General features: G+C 46.7%; 1 protein-coding gene across 1 annotated transcript in view; it reads left to right on the top strand.

The window, feature by feature from the left end:
- Positions 1 to 18427, top strand: part of eps15 (epidermal growth factor receptor pathway substrate 15) — a gene marked incomplete at its 5' end in the record, with an annotated part of 57657 nt that extends 39230 nt beyond the window's left edge. Inside the window, 8 exons of the mRNA XM_080832479.1 lie at positions 9741 to 9888; positions 10428 to 10472; positions 10598 to 10986; positions 11349 to 11421; positions 11538 to 11608; positions 11936 to 12083; positions 12350 to 12525; positions 15161 to 18427. Of these exons, the coding sequence (XP_080688605.1) occupies positions 9741 to 9888; positions 10428 to 10472; positions 10598 to 10986; positions 11349 to 11421; positions 11538 to 11608; positions 11936 to 12083; positions 12350 to 12525; positions 15161 to 15301 (1191 nt within the window). The 3' untranslated portion in view covers positions 15302 to 18427. The remainder of the gene's footprint in view (positions 1 to 9740; positions 9889 to 10427; positions 10473 to 10597; positions 10987 to 11348; positions 11422 to 11537; positions 11609 to 11935; positions 12084 to 12349; positions 12526 to 15160) is intronic.
- Positions 18428 to 18952: the final 525 nt, after the last annotated feature.

The following is an 18952-nucleotide window of genomic DNA, read 5'->3' as shown; positions in this document are numbered from 1 at the left end:
AGAAACACATACACCCTAAGGTAGGAGTCCAGACCTGAGACAGGACAGATTTAGTAGATGTGGAAGATGGTATATAATATACACAGGCCTATGGCATAATGCGCTTTGGCTTTTCAACTCATTTCTCTCTTGTGGACTTTGAGGGGAATGATTCTTCAGTGCAACAGCAGGCATGGGACATAGCTGTAGAAATTTGAGTGTTAAAAAGTGTTTTTCAAACCTCAGAATGGGGAAGCCTGAGGTTGTATAACAAGACGACACAGACACAGACACAGACACAGACACAGACACAGACACAGACACAGACACAGACACAGACACAGACACAGACACAGACACAGACACAGACACAGACACAGACACAGACACAGACACAGACACAGACACAGACACAGACACAGACACAGACACAGACACAGACACAGACACAGACACCTCTTAACCCGAGTTTTTGTCCTACAAACATAAAACTAACACCCACAGCAACCTTGAACCCTTTACTTTTTAAATATATACAGTTTGAAACTAAAGTATAGATAATCACTTTGTAAGGAGAGTATAACTTATCCTTTGCACATTTCAGCCTCTGAGTGAGGTTTTGACCCTCCCATTAGCAAATGACAACTATTCATATGATAAGGGGATGGTAATTCAGTGATCACCATTGGTTCATGTTGTGTCAAGAAAACCTGTAGGGGATAGAGGGCCACAAAGACATTCCAGGGCCATTACGTCATGGCCATTGTCTTTGACCAAGATGTCCCAGAATGTTCACACCTTTCTCATCAATATGCATGGTGGTCTAAGTGAAGAAAAGTGTCACTTTCTATATAACTTATAATTACTATTGAAACCACACACTTTCTGAATGCTAAACTGACCTGTGTGGAGCAAACACCTATGTTTACAAGGTTCAGAGTAAAAAAGAAAACTGTACAAAGTCTGAGCACCTCTAAAACTAGATTTCATTTTAGTGTCTTGAGATTTCATTTTAATAAAAAACTTGTTCTATTTAATTTCTCCTGATCGCCAGAGGCGGTGCTTTCAGCACTGGATGTCTATCGCGTATAGTTCGAGTGTTTGTATCAACAAAAGTCACCTATGACCTGGGTGACGTATGCCCTTTGTCCTGGTACTAAAGGCACGCCCACCCAGGAATCGCTCCTTAATTCTTCTCGCGGAAGGTGAGTAGTTCCTTTACAGGAGAGTGTCGGATAATCAGAAAAAAAGGTAAGTTTTTTGCCTCTTCTATTGTTGTACCGGGTGGAAATAATCACGCTTGGGTAATGGTTGAGGCAGGGGGCTAATCAGAACAGGTGTTCTCGCCTTAAAAAACTGATAGTTGAAACCCATTGAGCGAGTTGGAAATTCCTCGCATATTTTTTGTTTGGTGAGCTGTTTACGAGTGTGTCCGCTCTGAAACAGGACAGGTTGTAGCCCTGTCGATTTTTTTGTTAATGCGGTAAACACGCTATGTCTGCATTGTTTGATGACTGTTAAAAGAGTGTGTTCGCTCTAGAACAGGACAGGTGGTTAGCCTGTCGACCTTTTGTTAATGCGGTAAACACGCTATGTCTACATTGTTTGATGACTGTTAAAAAGAGTGTGTTCGCTCTAGAACAGGACAGGTTTGTTAGCCCTGTCGATTTTTTTTGTTTGTTGCGGGCTGCGTTTACACGGGTTGGTAATTGGTAACTCTTAAACGGAAGCCTACATTACCTAACGTGAGCGTTATCACTGCCTAAATTGGCTAAAGTGATGCTTGGTCATTATTGAATTGGTCAGCATTTATTATTTTGTTAAGATAACTGTGTAGGAGGAGCGTGTTCGCTCTAAAAGAATAACAGTATCTTGTATAACAGGGCCTAGTGCTATTCGCTTAGGCTACTGGTGAAGTATCACTCATATTTATATATATTTAGATAGATACATATTGCAATGTCTATGACACGCACTGATTGTCGGGCCCCTCTTGAGCTAGAGGACGGCCATGATAAGTGTCCCTCATGCTTAGGTATTGAGCACCTTAGGCAAGGGCTCACAGAGCTAGCATGCATGAACTGCAGCTGCATGAGCGTATCTGTGCGTTTGGGGAGACTGGCCCAGCTAGAGCCGCCCCCGACACAGAGAAGCAGAGCCATCTCTCCTAAACCAAGCAAACGCCGTGGGCCTGATTCCCGGGAACCATCTGGTAGGGGGAAACACAGGAAGATTGATCCACTTGCCAAGAAGGTGGACACTGACGTCAGAGTTTGCAGAAATAAAGACATTACTGTTAAATCTGCAACGACCTGCTGCACAGCCTGCTAGTGTTTCCGCTACAGCTGCACCAGGGTCTCCTTCAGGCACACTCCCTCCAGTATTGTCACCAGCCTATGAGATCCTCGAGGAGGATATACTCTCCACCATGGCTTCAGAGAGCCTAGGCCTTGGGGGATAATATGGTGCGGAGGGGACAGAGAAAAGCCCCGGTGACTCTCCTCCCAGCTTCCAGGGAACGAGCCACACCACACAGAAAGGCTCCGAGAGAAGCCAGGAGTCAGTTAGACCCACAGTGAAGATGGCACTGGCACGGCTGGGGTTGGATACACCACCACTGCAGACCTCTTCTCAGAGCGCCTTTTTCAGGAAGGCAGCTCCACCTACGGGTTTTAATATTCCGCCCTCAGCCCCATTTATTGAGGAGCTGCAGAGATGCTGGGGAGATCCCAGACGGTTCTCGCATCTCCCAGGGGACTGTAGGGCACTCTCTAGTATGCAAGATTCATCTGCCCATGGCCTGGATCACATGCCCAATGTAGAGCCAGTTGTGGCTGCTCTGGTGCTGACGCCTGGGGAAGCACTCCGGCCTGATGCTCGATGTCCTCGGCCACAGTGCTGTCAGACAAATGACTACATTGTCAAGAGTTACGACGCAGCAGCGCGTATCGCACGTCTGGGGAATTCAATGTCGCACCTGGTGCTAGCTCTGTCCGAGACATTGCAAACATCTGGAGCTGACCCCTCGGCACAAAGTCTGAGCGACACCTCCCTGCAGACATTCGCCTATATGACCTGGGAGTTGGGGAGGCTAATGTCCTTGTTAACCCAGGCCCGACGCCAGATATGGTTGGCCCAGTCTCCACTGTTGGAACCGTGCAGAAAAGCCCTTTTGTCACTGCCTGTCATACCAGGGCAGATTTTTGGCCCTGCCGCACAGCAAACCCTTGAGCGTAGCCTACTGGTCACACAGGCCAGAACACAATTTGCCAGTCTGAGCCGTCAGGCTTCCGGCACACAGAGGCCCCCTATGGGAACAGTTACGACTTGGTCGAGGTCACAACAAGTTACCCAGCCAAGAGCGCAGCAGTCACAGGGGTTTTGCCAACCTGCCCCCAGCCAGCCCCCTCGCTTGCCACAGCGAGGCCAGTTCTCTGGCCGTCGCCCCTCAAAATATCAGAGGGGGCGAGGGGACAGACAATGACTGCTCCACTCCCGTGGTCGGGCGCTTCACAGACCAGCAGCTCAGGTGCTGGGAAGCGCGTACGTCGGACCCCTGGGTTGTTTCAACCCTGTCACAGGGGTACAGCATACAGTTCCGACGCAGACCACCGAGGTTTCGCGGGGTCAAGATGACCTTCGTAAAGGACCCAAACAAGGCTCTGGGCCTTCGTCAGGAGATCTGGGCTCTCTTGGAGAAAGGCGCCATCGAGCCATTAGACAGGCATTCACGAAACAGTGGATTCTACTCCACTTATTTCATTATTCCAAAGAAGGGAGGGGGCCTCCGGCCTATACTAGACCTGAGGCGATTAAACACGCATCTCAGGGTTTTAAGATTTCACATGCTACGTACAGCAGATGTGCTGCAGGGCATCAAGCAGGGAGACTGGTTTACAACCATCGACCTGAAGGATGCATACTTCCACATCCCTATTGCACCTCGACACAGACAGTTTCTCCGGTTTGCATTCGAGGGCAGAGCTTACCAGTTCTGCGTGCTACCCTTCAGGATCTCGCTGGCACCCAGGGTCTTCACCAGATGTGTGGCAGCGGCACTGTCCCCACTGCAAGCCAGAGGGATGCACATTTTCCCCTATCTGGACGACTGGCTGGTCTGTTCCCAATCAAGGACAGAGGCTCTCAGAGAGTCAAGTTTGCTAATCTCGCATGTTACCAGGCTAGGGCTAAGAATAAACCAGGAAAAGAGCTCCCTGGTGCCCAGTCAGCAGACCGTATTTATTGGCATCCAGCTGGACTCACGGCTGATGGTTGCTTCCCCCTCTCAACAACGGGTCAACAACATCCTTTTTGAGACTGCTGGGCATGCTCACAGCGGCCTCGTCAGTGGTCCCTTTGGGCCTGCTGTCATTGCGGCCACTACAAATTTGGCTAAACGACCTGGGCTTGCACCCCACTTGCCACAGGCACAAGCCGGTAAGAGTCACGGCCAGTTGCCTGGCAAAGCTACGCCCATGGAGGCGAGAGGCATATCTCACCCAGGGGGTTCCCTTGGGGGCCATACCTTCCCGCAGGGAAGTGATGGCCACCGATGCTTCCATGGCAGGTTGGGGAGCTGTATGGCGATGCAGGACAGTCAGAGGTCTCTGGAGTCCTCAGCAGCAGGAACAGCACATCAATGTACTGGAGCTGCAGGCTGTTCTGCTGGCGCTCAGACATTTTCATCCAGTGCTGGTAGGAAAGCATGTCCTGGTGAGAACAGACAATATGTCCGTGGTCTACCAGGTAAACCACCAGGGGAGCACGAGGGCCAGACAAGCCTTGAGGCTGGCCCAACAGCTGTGGCTGTGGGCCTATCCACACTTTCTGAGCCTGAAGGCAATGCACCTGCCAGGCGTTCAGAACACGGCCGCGGATTTGCTATCCCGGCAGCACCCACCTCCTGGGGAATGGAGGCTACACCCACAAGTGGTGGAAGCGACCTGGCGGAGATATGGCAGGGCAGGGGTGGATCTTTTTGCCTCCCAGTCAACAACTCACTGTCCCCTTTGGTTTTCCCTCGGGGAATCTACAAGCCCCTTGGGCCAGGATGCACTGGCCCATGCGTGGCCGAACCAGCTGCTATACGCCTTCCCCCCGCTGCCACTGATCCTGCCCACTCTGGACAGGATCCTCAGAGGGAACCACAAGGTGTTACTTGTAGCTCCCAGATGGCCAGGACGAGTGTGGTTCCCAATCTTGCACAGATTACTAGAGGGGGAACCATGGTGCCTCCCTGTGAGGCTGGACCTCCTCTCACAGCTGGAGGGTCAAATCTGGCACCCGAACCCAGCGCAGCTGCAGCTTTGGGTCTGGCCTCTGAAGGGCCAGAGCCGTTGCTAGGGTCATGTGACCCAGCAGTGGTAAGGACCATCCTTAGCTCCCGGGCACCTTCCACCAATGCGTTGTACACAAATAGGTGGAAACTGTTTTGCGAGTGGTGCCAATCACAGAAGCAGGACCCTACACAGTGTCCTGTACCGGTGATTCTCCTCTTTCTCCAGTCCCGTTTTGATGGAGGCCTTGCAGCCTTCACCATCAAGGTTTATGTGGCCGCCATCTCAGCCCGGCACAGCAGGGTAGATGGTGTGACAGTTGGGTCCCATCCACTAGTAACCCGCTTCCTTAGAGGGGCTCTACGTCTAAGGCCTCCTCAGCGAAGCCCAGTGCCCTCTTGGGACTTGCCCATAGTGCTAAAGGCACTATGTCAGTCCCCATTTGAACCCTTAGACATGGTGGAATTGAAATGGCTGTCTGTGAAGACCGCATTTCTCGTGGCCATGGCATCAGCTAAGCGAGTAGGGGAGCTACACGCATTATCCGTAAGCCAGGAATGCCTTCATTGGAACCCTGGAGGCACAGGGGTGACTTTGTGGCCGAATCCGGCTTTTCTCCCCAAAAACGTATCATCCTACACAAACCAGCCCCTCAGTCTGGCAGCGTTGGAACTCCCAACTGAGGGGGATGAGCAGGAGCAGAGCACCTACCTTTTGTGCCCAGTGAGAGCACTAAGGACATATTAATAGGACTGTGGAATTACGCCAGTCGGATTCACTGTTTCTCTGTCATACAGGACAAAGGAGAGGGCACAGCTTATCAAAGCAGCGGCTATCCCAGTGGATTGTGGACGCTATTACTTGTGCCTATAGGAGCAGTAGCCTCCCGGTCCGAGGACACTCAACCAGGAGTGTATGTACATCGTGGGCAGCCCTAAGAGGTGTCCCCCTTTCAGATATCTGTACAGCTGCATCATGGGCCTCAACCTGCACATTTGCAAGGTTTTATAGGGTTAATGTGGTCCCTCACAACCCAGTGGCGGCAGCTGTCCTTCCTACACCCTTACAGCGGGAATAAGGTAGGATTTCCTCGTGACTTTGTGGGTATTAGTCATCCAGTGCTGAAAGCACCGCCTCTGGCGGTCAGGAGAAATGAAATAGAACGCTAGGTTACGTATGTAACCATGCTTCTATGAGTTTCGGATGACCGCCAGAGCTTAGCAGTCACTCGGAATATTCGCGAGAAGATTGTGAAGGAGCGATTCCTGGGTGGGCGTGCCTTTAGTACCGGGACAAAGGGCATACGTCACCCAGGTCATAGGTGACTTTTGTTGATACAAATACTCGAACTACACGTATACGCGATAGACATCCAGTGCTGAAAGCACCGCCTCTGGCGGTCATCCGGAATTCATAGAACCATGGTTACATACGTAACCTAGCGTTTTACTACATTCCTTTTACTTTCATTTTTTTTGCTGAGGTGTTCTAGAATATAATCATAAATGCCACTTTGGCCTCATGGTTTTTAGTTAGGTGAAATATACAAAAATATCAGCCATGGCAGACAACTTAACAGAGTCAAAAAAGGCCTTAGTGTTGGAAGTGTTAATGCATATTGGTCTGAATTCACTATTGTATTATGTCTACAGTAGCTCTGCTTCATAAGCATTGTGCCAATTGACCCTTAACCTTTCAGAACGTAGCGTCACATAGATGTGACAGCAGCCAATTTTCCGCAAAGACGTACCGACACATGGATGTGACAGAATGTGGCGACAGGAGCGTTCCAAAAAGCCGCGTAACAATAAGCCTGTGTGTGGGTTACTAAGGCCCAATTTACACACAGGTTTTCGCGATGTCGGCGACATCTTCGCGACATCTGCGCGTAGATGTCGGGGCGCATTTACACACACCGCAGGAAGTTTCTCAGTTTGCCTCTGTTGATAGCGATGTTGCCTAGCAACACTGTCTGTAATATGCCTTACAGATGTCGGGTCGCGTTTACACGCACTTTGAAGATGTCGGGCGAATGGTACGGGGCTGTCGGCTGAAATTCGGCCGACATCGGCACACCGACAGTTAAATTTGCGTTTAGACGCTGAAAAAAACTGTCGGTGTACAGATGTCGGCTGTACCGACATCGCGAAAACCTGTGTGTAAATTGGGCCTAACTTCGCTAACGTGAGCTAACATTGTACATTCAGCCACCTTCATCCATTATGCCTCTTAAAATGGTCTTGTCAGTATCATTTTGTTTACTATATGTAGACTTACTATATTGAGTGGTCCACGTCCAATTGTACATGACAAAGTTACAACGTTTGCAAGTATAGGGAAGACACGATCTCCGGTACAAGACAAGCACAACAAGTGTTTTTTTTTTTTTCATGAAACTTGTATTAATCCCCGTAGGGAAATAATGGTAAATTAAATATACATAACTGAAAATAACATGTATGGTTCATTACTCAATGTTCAGCCAAACATCAATTCCAACGACATCTCGATATGAAAACCAGCATCGCAGCTGAGCTGACAAGATTAGAGGCATACGCTCCTAGGATACGCATAATTGTAGTCTCATCATTGATGCACACAAACTGCGCAGACACCTTTTCATATTACAATCACTTTTCACTGACATATCAAATTTGCGCACTATCAGCGCATCCACAACATGCAACGGTTTTAAAAAAATAACGACACACCGATACCTGCATCGCATTCATTCATTTATTACAGAAAAACAAGTAGCGTAAACTTAAACTCACAAAACTAAATAAACATGACAAGAAATGTTGAAAGGAGGCAGCAGCTCACTGATGATAAAATTCGGGACATCTTCACCAGCTGAAACATACAGAAATACCAGTCTGTTAGTGTAATGGCCAAAATGTAAAGACACAACCGCATAAACCTACGGTACAAACACTGTTCATCGCATAAGCATAGATACGTTGATGTCTCAACACAGTCATCAAATGAAAACCTGTTCATGAGTGAATGTGTGTCCGTGTGTGCTTGTGTTTGTGTCCATGAGCGCATAAAAGTAATTGGCCTCTTTTAAAAATCCATGGTTCTGGTTTCTTGAAATATTCAAATAGTTTGCTATAGAGTTGTACACACTTAGCCTAACTTTTACTCAAAATCACTGTTCGACATTTATCATGTTCCCAAAATCTACTCTAAACTGCCTTGTATTTGATATTGACTACATTAACTTCGCAAAGTAATACACTGATATGTGGTATCTGTGCACAAAAATAAGGTAATTTCACCTCAACTTCTCGTTTGCCTCATCTGACTAGCTCTGGATTTGCGCAAAAAAAATAATCGGCTACTGTTGTGGAATCGACTGAATTAGACGTTCACTTTCTGGAGTATATTTCCACGTTATTTTCACATCTAGCTAGCTCTATTGGCCTACAGTTCGACATGGATTGTATTCACATTTGTATTGTTTTGCATTCACGCGATTGCATTGCATTTACACATCATATCACATCACATCACAACACCTCATATTCCGCTAACTAGCTCTATTGACCTACAAACGGTTTGACATCGATTTGTATAGCCTAATTTACAACTCTGATGTTTTCTGTATATAATAAAGAAAGACATTATAAGGTCACTTACCCTTTGTTGAATCCATGTGAGGAAAGGAAATAGTCGTTGACAATCATCAATTGTTGGGCCAGGTGATGACAAATTCATGTGAGACTGGCTGGTAACTACTGCCACGACATTATCATCGCTACAAACGTGCAGGCACCTGTCGGCCTATGGTGTTGTGATGACGTCACACGGTTGACAAAGAAGCACTTGTTGATAAGTCTGATATTTGTCTAATATTTTTAATGAATAGCCTACGCTACTGATAAAAACGTCTAGATAGCATATCAGATCAGGAAAACTCTGCATAATAATTTGCTTGAAGCCTTAACAATGACTGTAGAATGTTCCCGTAGAACATTCTGTAGAACATTCAAATCAGCCAGAAAAAAAACTCACCCACTGCGGTAGGTTGGTAAAAAAAAAACCTACGTTCTGAAAGGTTAAGGAAACTCTGCACCTCCCCTACAAGTTACGATGATGTGCTGTGGAAGCACAGGGTAATGAGGGGAATGTTAAAGGGTCATGAAGGGTCAGGGTTGGGTTGGATGATGCCATCAGGTTGTGAGTTGATTGTGGATGTGTTGCATCTGTTTTTAGGACTGTATTGTAAATTGGTTGTGCTGTGTTTTGTGACTGGGTTGTACCTAGGGGCGACAGTGGTAAGGGAGGTAGAGAAGTTGTTTAGTAATCAGAAGGTTGCTTCGATTCCCTGTCGTAGCGTCCTTGAGCAAGACACTGAACCCCTAATTGCTCCTGATGTGCATTGTGCCATCAGTGTTAAAATGTAAAATGTATATACATCCTTAAGTCGCTTTGAATAACTGCTAACTGACTAAATGTAAATGTAAACCTGGTGTCCCCCAGCAGGGGGAGTCTCCTGTCCCAGAGCAGGCAGAAGGGTCCTCTCAGCCCCAGGCACCAGGACCAGCAGCACCAGCAGCGCCACCTGCTGGCTCCATCCAGGACACCGTCTCCAGCATGGACTTCTTCCAGTCCGACCCCTTTACCGACCGTAAGAGAGAGACGTGCTCATACAGACACACAATTAACATTGTCCTCAGTGATTTCAGGTTAACATAGTTTTTTTCGCCATGAATTTGAATTTGGAATCATTTTTTTTTGCCAATATGCTTACACACACGCACACACACGGGCATTTGACCTCTGCATTGAACACATCTGTGAGCAGTAAACACATACACACACACACACACACACACACACAGAAAAAAACACAAACACAAAGGGATTTGATCTGCATTGAACACATCTGTGAGCAGTAAACACATACACACACACACACACTAGAAACAGTTGGGGGTAAGGTGCCTTTCTCAACAGCACTTCTGCTATGGGTGTTGTGGGACAGTGGAAGACACTGTTCATTCACTCCCCACCCTGCTGGTCCAGGGAATCGAGCCGGTGATTTTTCAGTCCCAAGCCCACTTCTCTAACTTCCAAGCTGCCCCTACGGAGAGTCACTGAGATACCAGATTGAAAGGCTGATACCAGGATGATACCTGATTGGATCTTTCCCCTTGTGTTTTGCAGATGATCCGTTTAAAGATGACCCGTTCAGTAAAGTGGATGTCTCTGGTATGTTCTTAAGCTTCTTACTTCTGATAGCATCAGAAAATGGCGCATTCATAGCTGCCAAGTGCTGTTTCCCTTGAGTAGTATGTTTACCCTCGATTAAGTCTCTGTCTTGTGTACCATCTCAGATCCCTTTGGCGGTGACCCCTTCAAGGGCAGCGACCCGTTTGCGGCGGACTCCTTCTTTAAGCAGCCCCCAGCCGCCGCTCCCTTCCCCTCTGCCGACCCGTTCGGCTCGGTCGACCCCTTCGGCGGAGCGGGAGGGGCCCCCGAGGCCGACCCGTTTGCCACGCAGCTCAACAACACCGCAGCGGCCCCAGATCCTTTCGGCTCCCAATCCAGCGGCGCCACGGCAACCACCACGCCCAAGGATCCCTTCAGCTCCAAGGCCAACAACATATCCGACGCAGACCCCTTTGCATCCAAGATGGCTGCCCTTGGAGACGCAGACCCTTTCAGCTCGCAGGGCGGGCCAGATCCTTTCACCAGTGCGCTGCCCGGTACTGATGGACCCATGGTGGGTGACACACACACACACACACACACACACACACAGGCTGCCTTTGTATCCACACTAAAGTGACCACCAAGTGATCTGATTGTAAACTTGTGGTCTAAGAAACTAAATTTAGGTTTAGGTCATTTAGGTTTTTTCACTTATCAGCACATCAAATACATCCTCATCCATCCACTAATATCAATATATAACAGCACATAGATGGTCTGCACTTATTTGCATCTTAACCCATGTTAATGTATCAAATTAACCCGATGATTTTTCAGTATGTAACACTGTCTTTGTCGCATAGCACCTAAGCATTTAAGCACCATTTAGAACCGATTTTGACTGAACATTCCCCTCTGTGTGGGTCTTCATAGAAGGATCCATCATCGGCCACCAACGATCCCTTCGCTCCTGGAGGAACGGTAGTAAACACAGATTCTGATCCAGGTGAGCTTGAGTTGAGGAGCAGGGAGCCTTCTGCTGGAGAGGAGTTGTATTACACGTCTTCCTCCTGACACCACTGTCTGAATGCTTCTTTTTCTCCCTTTTTTTTTCAACTGTAGATCCATTCGCTGCCATGTTTGGAAGTGAGTCGTTTGGCGGAGGGTTTGCTGATTTCAGCGCATTAGCAAAGGTAAGGCATAATTTAGTGTGACTTTCACTACTGCTAGGTTGCGTCAGTAGTAGTGGCTGTGGCAGCTCTGGACCTGTTTGGTGGAGAGACTGTTGGCTTGGTGGCCATAGTAGAGGCTCTGGCCACTGGTAGGCTGCCTCCAGTGCCATTAGAGAGGCATTCTGTCAACCTAAGTAGCCGGAGATAGCCCGTCACAGTGTGACATGCGTCTCAAACCAGGAAGGAGTGCTTATTGAATAATCTACTGGGGAAGCGTCCTGTGGGTGTAACTGGATGACCTAATGAGGTTTGTGTGTTTGTGTGTTGGCTCATTCACTCGTGCCCCAGTCGAATGGTGCTGACCCATTTGCTGCAGCCAATACCTCAACCAACAAGAACCTGTTCAAGGAGGACAGCCAGTCCAGCAGCTCAGACACCCCCCCAGCCCTGCCCCCCAAGACGGGTACGCCCACCAGACCTCCCCCTCCACCTCCAGGTGAGACCCAGTGCGTTCTGGAAGTGCTTCGTATTATCCACTCTACGATTTCAAGCTTGGTTTGAGAAGGCGGTAGCAGTAATCTGAATTTTGGGCCATACCGACATTAAAATGGCAATCTAACAACTTAAAAATCAGATATTATAGAGATAGTATTTTGAGGTGGCAAATTTTTATATTTTTACTTGGTCTAAGCGGGTGTGTGTGCGTGTGTATGCATGTGTTTGTTTGCTCGTGTGTGTGTGGTGTGTGTGTGTGCTTTTCAGGCAAGCGGTCCAACATCGCTCGGTCCGATTCGTCTGACTCCTTCAGTCGCCGGGGCTTCATGACTGCAGGTGACTTCGCCTCCCTCCCTGCCAAAGACTCGGCCCCGGACCCCTTCGCCCCCTCCTCCCCCCGCCAGCCACCACGCCAGCCCGAGGGGTTTGCCAGCTTCGACAAAGTGAGCACCTCCTCTGCCACCCCCACCCCCTCGCCGCCTCCTCCCGAATCTCAGTAGTGACCCTCCCACCTCCTCCTCTCTTTCACCCCCCCCCCCTCCCCAACCAAACAGCAGTGTCTGCCCCCCCTCATCCACAGCCAATCACTCGATCCTGCCCCCCTCCTCTCTAAGACAACTCGCTCAGCCTGTAACCCTTAAAAGTAGAGGGGCTTTTCTATGGGTTTGTTTTTAATGTGATCAAGATGCCAGAGAGACATTATGACTACAAGCAATACTGAAGGACCTTTTTTCTCTTTGTTTACGTTGTTGTTCATGTTTTGTATGTCAATTGTAGGTCTTTCATAATTGTTCTGTTCTACTTTTGTATATAAACAGATATATTAAAAACTATTGATATATAATTAATAATTTGTATGATAATTTGTGCAATTGAACTGAAAGAGGAGAGCTGTAACTGAATATGATTGTAATGATAATTCAGTTTGATCTAAGCACCTTTAATGCTAGTTTTCTCACTGCACTGAAAGCTCTCCCTCATGCTTTTACCATAAGCCTTACAGAGTTGTCATCAGCCCCTATTCTCTCCCCATTGGCTGTGGATGGTGAGGCTAGACTGCTTGCTTTGGCACCTTGTGACCCAAACGGCACTTCCATGGTGCAGGGCACCAGGAAACCGGCTTGACTGAAGCTCCTCACCCACGCACTCCCCTAGCCACTCCCCCACCTCCCCTTCCACCAATCTACCGGTCCTGTGATGCCGTGCTGCACGAACTAACCGTGTTCTTCTGTTGTGATTGGCTCACTCCTCTCTGCCCACAACGGTCATCTCAAACAGCTTTCTCATTCGCTCTCACTCACTGTGGAATCATAGCCATCCATCCCTCCATCTCTCCATCCCTCCATGCAACCCTTTGCATCCCACAAATCCACTCTTCCTCTCTGGCACAGCCTCCCTCCCTCTCTCTCTCTCTCTCTCTCTCTCTCTCTCTCTCTCTCCCCATCAACCTTGGGATGAAGGAGGAATAGTCTCTCTTTCTCACTCACTTCACCCAGGATGCTCTCTATCTACACCAAAGTTTACTCAATAAAAATGTCACATAAAGGTGCCAAATCCATGCCTGGGCTCTTTGTGTCCATTGCTATTGTTATAACAATGTATTTTCTCATATTGGAACCTCAAACATTGCATATGGAGCTAATGGCCTTATACATCGCCTCGTATGCAAGAAGTGGCCATATTGTCTCCTGTGGAACTAGAGGCTTTATACATTTTCTCATTGGAAAGCAATGGCCTAGTACATTTTCGATATGGAAGTAGATGTTTCTATGCAGAGCTTGATGTGTCTTAGATTATTTTCTTCTCGTATGGGAACAGAAGCTCATAGCATGGGCTCATAGATTGCCTCGTGTGAATTCACAGGAAGCAGAAGTCTCATAGATTCTCATATGGAATCAGAGGCCTCACATGTTATGTTATATAGAATCCTCTATCAGATAATCATCATACGGCTCTATTATAGTAATATGATTGTCCTTTGTAAAGATTTAAATCACATTTTACATGATCCCAGAACCACAATGTCACTGGAATGGTAAGAGGTGAATATCTCAAATGCTTCTAAAGTGATTTACATTTTCATTGCGTAGATCCATCATTCACCCTAGTGTGTGATTAACAGCATGTGGAATAATTAAACTGTCATGTCCACTTTTTGTAATTTCACATTTATTGGTTAATCGAAAACTGAGATTTAAAGACCAAATTTCAATCCTTGATACGACTACAAAGTTGATTATGATTACAAAGTTGTTAAATATATTCATATCCACCATCTAGCAAACATGTTTTCTTTAAGGTCAATAAATGTTGTTTGCATTACATAAAAATGTATGCCAGTTGTGCACGCCTTCATGATCTGTTAAATGATGAATCAACCATCACTTGACCAGAAGTGCAGTCCTCTGCAGTAAGGCCTTTGCAACCGCTGCTTTGTCCTCTACTATTTCTAACCTCATGTCAAGCCTGACCTTTGCTGACCTCTGGTGTGATCGCTGCCTTCCTCATATGACCCCTGGTGTATTCGCTGCCTTCCTCATATGACCTCTGATGTGATCGCTGCCTTCATCATATGCCACAAGTGTGGAAAAACCCTGACATTCATATGTGCAGAATGTCCTAGTTTGTGACACTTTTTACAGGTTTTTCCCAAGTCATTGTCCCAAATGATTCACTTGATCGTCATGATCGCTTTTCACTTGTGGTGATTGCCAGATCATTTGTGTCAGTTTCGTTTTCCATGTCAATGCCCATAAATTATGTCATAGCCGATTGAATTATTAATTCCCCCCCCCCCCCCAAAAAACTGACAAACAATATATTTTCTTCAGTGCAATCAAATGACTACTGTTTGATTACTGGCTCCCTGTTTTGGGAATAAGTTACCGGTCCAGAACACTACACTCCATCTTGTCACTCAAGTTTCTGTAATAGATCTCCTGCAAAAACTTAATTCACGACCTGACGGGAGGTTTTTGACTAAAGGTCTGTCTTTTAGCAGTAACTACATCAATCCCAATGATGGGACTGTTGTCTTGTGTTTGTGTGTGTGTGTGTGTGTGTGTTTTTATGGAGCAGTACCCCACGGAAGAGGACATGATCGAGTGGGCGAAGCGTGAGAGCGAGCGCGAGGAGAAGGAGCGCTTGGCTCGACTCACGCAGCAGGAGCAGGAGGACCTGGAGCTGGCCATCGCCCTCAGCAAGTCGGAGCTCTCCTGAGACGAGGCTGTGCCCCACCACATCTCAACCCTCCTCCCCCTCCCCTGAGTCCCCACCCCTCCACCCCCACTACGGCTCCAGGAGGCGCAGCGCTCCGTGAAAGAGGAGTAGGAAGACGTGCAGGACTGCAGGATTAGGAGAGCCATTGCCCTCATCAAGGTTGAGCTCTTCTCCTGATACGAGACACTGCCTTACTCGACTACATCACACACCTATGCTGCCCCCCTCCCACATGCTCAGTGCTCTCCAGGGAGAAACCGTGCCCACCTGCAGGAGCAGAAAGGTGTCATTGCCCTCTTCAAGTCTGCACGCTCCAGATATGGTGGCCCCTCCATCCTAGCCTACCACAGTCAAAAGTTGTTCTGTCTATGATCAAAACCCCACAGCCCCTCACACCTCTCTCTGCCCCCGCCGCCTTTGCTTGAGGTACCCACAGGCGCTGCACCCCAAGCCAGGAGTGGGAGAGTCCCAAGTTTGAGCTCTCCTGGGATGCTGCCCTCCTCCTGTCACAACCTCTCTACTCCACTCCTCTCCTCTCCTCCTACAGAGGGCCCACTCTCCCTACCCCACCCCCCTCGCCCTACTGAGGCATGGAGGCAGTTTCCAACACTCAATGCCCCAACAACTTGACTTCCTGTTTCACCTTTTTGGTACTCAATTCACACAAACCTGAACTCCTAAAAGATTCCGAAACCTCCTCTTCCTCCACCTCTTCATCGTCTCCCCTCCTGATTCAGACAGTTCTGTGCTGTGCTGTGGGGGTGGAGAGTGTGGTGGAGGGACCTGGTGGAAATGTAAGAGGGACTCTATATACATATCCACTCCTCCCCATGCAAAAGGCTCCCACCTCGTCTCCCGTGTGATTGGAGGCCCCGCACTCCCACCAGGAAGAAAATGGCATCCTGTCACATTTCATATACATGGACTGAGAGACTATAAAGCTGTCGATGGCACATTTGAAAACCCCCATTTTCCCCGCCCCATACACACACACACACAAACACACACACACACACACACACACACACACACACACACACACACACACACTACACTTACTTCCCTCACCTCCTCTCGTGAGCTGTTCATTGTGTGTTCCTTGTAGCATTATTCCATCATGGTTCTGCCAGGTTATGTCGAATATGTAATCAACTCAACACTCAGAAGCTTTCAGTGGAAGACCTTTATATAGAAGTGTATACCTACCTATTCATCTATGACCCAGTGACCAGATGTGAGCAATAGTTTCACAGCAACAGAAAGACTACATGTTTAGGTCCCCAGCTTCTGGTCAGAATACGATCACCTATATGAACAAACCGAAGTAATTTCATATCTTACCATATTCAAACTAATAAGTGAAGTTTTTTTGGACAGGGCAAACGTATGGCTATTTCAGCAGATTGCTGTGTTGGTGGTTGTAGATTGAAATGTGAAAGTGTAATTTTAAACAAGCTCTCACATTAATCTTTTCCTAGTTTCAGCTAATGGTTAATTGGGCTTTTTGATTAACACTCATAATCGGGCAACTGTGTAAATGTGAGGGTAAGCAGTTTATTTAAAGGGTCACCCGGTGAACGTGAAAAAGTCTAAAAGGTGGCTGGATGATAAGGATATTTTTAAGTCTGCCCTGTCACGGGTGCCCTTTGACATGTATTGTAAAAGCAAGCCCAGGTGACTAGCCTACCCAATCTTTTTAATTACTGATGGCAGTGGTTTAGAGCAGTGCAAGTGTGCATAGCCTCCTCTTATTCCGGCTTATTCTGAGTAGTCTTTCAGAGGTGCTCTACATTTGTTTTGCTCTATTGCAGTTCTATATTTGTCGACATCATCAGCATTTATTTGACATTCCTTGAAATGAATATGTTTGGTGCATGGGGAAGGTTGCCATGACCTAATTAGAGAATTCTGCAAAACCATGTTCTTCCCCAACCTGATATAACATTTGCAGCCCAACTTATGTTTTCTCATGTTGAGAGTAGTGTATGATATTACGTTTGAATGCAACAGTATCAGTGTCGATACACATTAGTAGACACTATTATACAACTCTTCAGTTAGTTGTCAGGAAGAGCCGTAGTGTGTCACAGAACAATCAACCGCAACTGCTCTGTAAACGATTGTGTTGTAAAAGGCACTGATGCATAAAATCATTTTCTTCAGATCTCCCGAACGCACATTTTCATGTCCATCTTGTGTTTTCCAAATAGAACAAGCTGTGTGGAACCATGATTTAGCATTGCCGTTCAGTTGACCTTTCATACAGTGTGACCCAAGCTCCTTCCTCTAGTAGAATTTCGTTTCTATTTTACATAAGCAGTAGTCTCCAGTAGGGGGCTTCATTGCGAAGGAAATGGCCTGGGACAAATGGGGGCTTGTGTTTTGAATTTCAAAGCCGGCAAAAAGCTCATCCTCAGGTTGCTGCATGGCTATTGTGTGTATTGAGGCGATTCGGAAGGGGGTGGGCCGGGGACAAAAATATTAGCTTGCCTTCTGTACAAGAAATGCACTTTCAAAAAAAACCTTCATCCCTTAAAGACAGAAACAAACCCGCAGTATAGAAATGGAAAGAGGCCTCAAGATTGTTTTTTTTTGTTTTCTATTTTTATTAATATGATTGTGTATGGAGTAAGTGTCAGCTCACAGTTCCGAAGAAAGTTCTTAGAGTCAACTGAGGAGATTGGTAGGCTACAGTATGTCACTAATATGCAGATGTATGGTTTGAAAGCACAGTAAAACTCACCTGTCTACTTCTTACATGGAAGTTGATCAATTATTTTATTGGACTGTGTTGTGTTGCTTACCCGTCTGTATCTATACAACACCATGGTCAGTCATTACACTCCTTTGTACGTTAAGTATAGCCTACTATGTAAATACTATGAATTGTCCAAATGTGCTGCTTTTCGCTCCTATCAGGCATATAGCATCCAAGCACCCGTTACTAAAATCATGTAGTGTGCTATACCCATTCCTTCAATTGAAAACCACTTATGTTTATTTGCCATCTGTAGGCTTTTAAAACTGGTTCAGTGTATTTTATTTTTTTTATGTCAAATATGTTCCCTGCTGGGAGATTGTTAAAATTATGTTAAGTATAACATGTAATTAAAAAAGATTAATAAATTGAAGTCTTTAAAACAAGAATGTTGTTTGTTATTCAATCACATGTCAAACGTATGTTCTATCTCAATATGTCATTTGACAACTTGCGTAATTACAGTGCATGAAATGCCCTGTATTGTTATTCCTAGGCTTCTTCTTCTTCTTCTTCTTCTTCTTCTTCTTATTACCTTTTTCTGGGATTAATTCAGCCCGAACCGCTTAACGTAGAAACTTCATTCAAACTTTATACTTTTTAAGATATTAAATAAAAACGAATCAAAATTTTCCCATTGACTTACATTGGGCCATTATGACATCATAATAGGGTCTTTAAACTGGCTTGCACCTGTGCTTCACTGACAGCTGCGCCAAATCAAAGGAACCTCTTCTCTGTCCCTCTCAATTTAACTGTAACTAGGAACATTAAGACACCTTCCATTCTCTACTTTTTTTCTCTCCATCTCTCCATCTTTCTCTCTATCGCTCTCAGTCTACTTTCTCTCACACTCAATCTCTCTTCTTCACTCCATTTTTATCTCCTTTTTT

The sequence above is a fragment of the Sprattus sprattus genome (assembly GCF_963457725.1).
Source record: "Sprattus sprattus genome assembly, chromosome: 2".
In the NCBI taxonomy this organism is placed as follows: Eukaryota; Metazoa; Chordata; class Actinopteri; order Clupeiformes; family Clupeidae; genus Sprattus; species Sprattus sprattus.
This window is presented reverse-complemented; position numbering and strand designations above follow the sequence as displayed.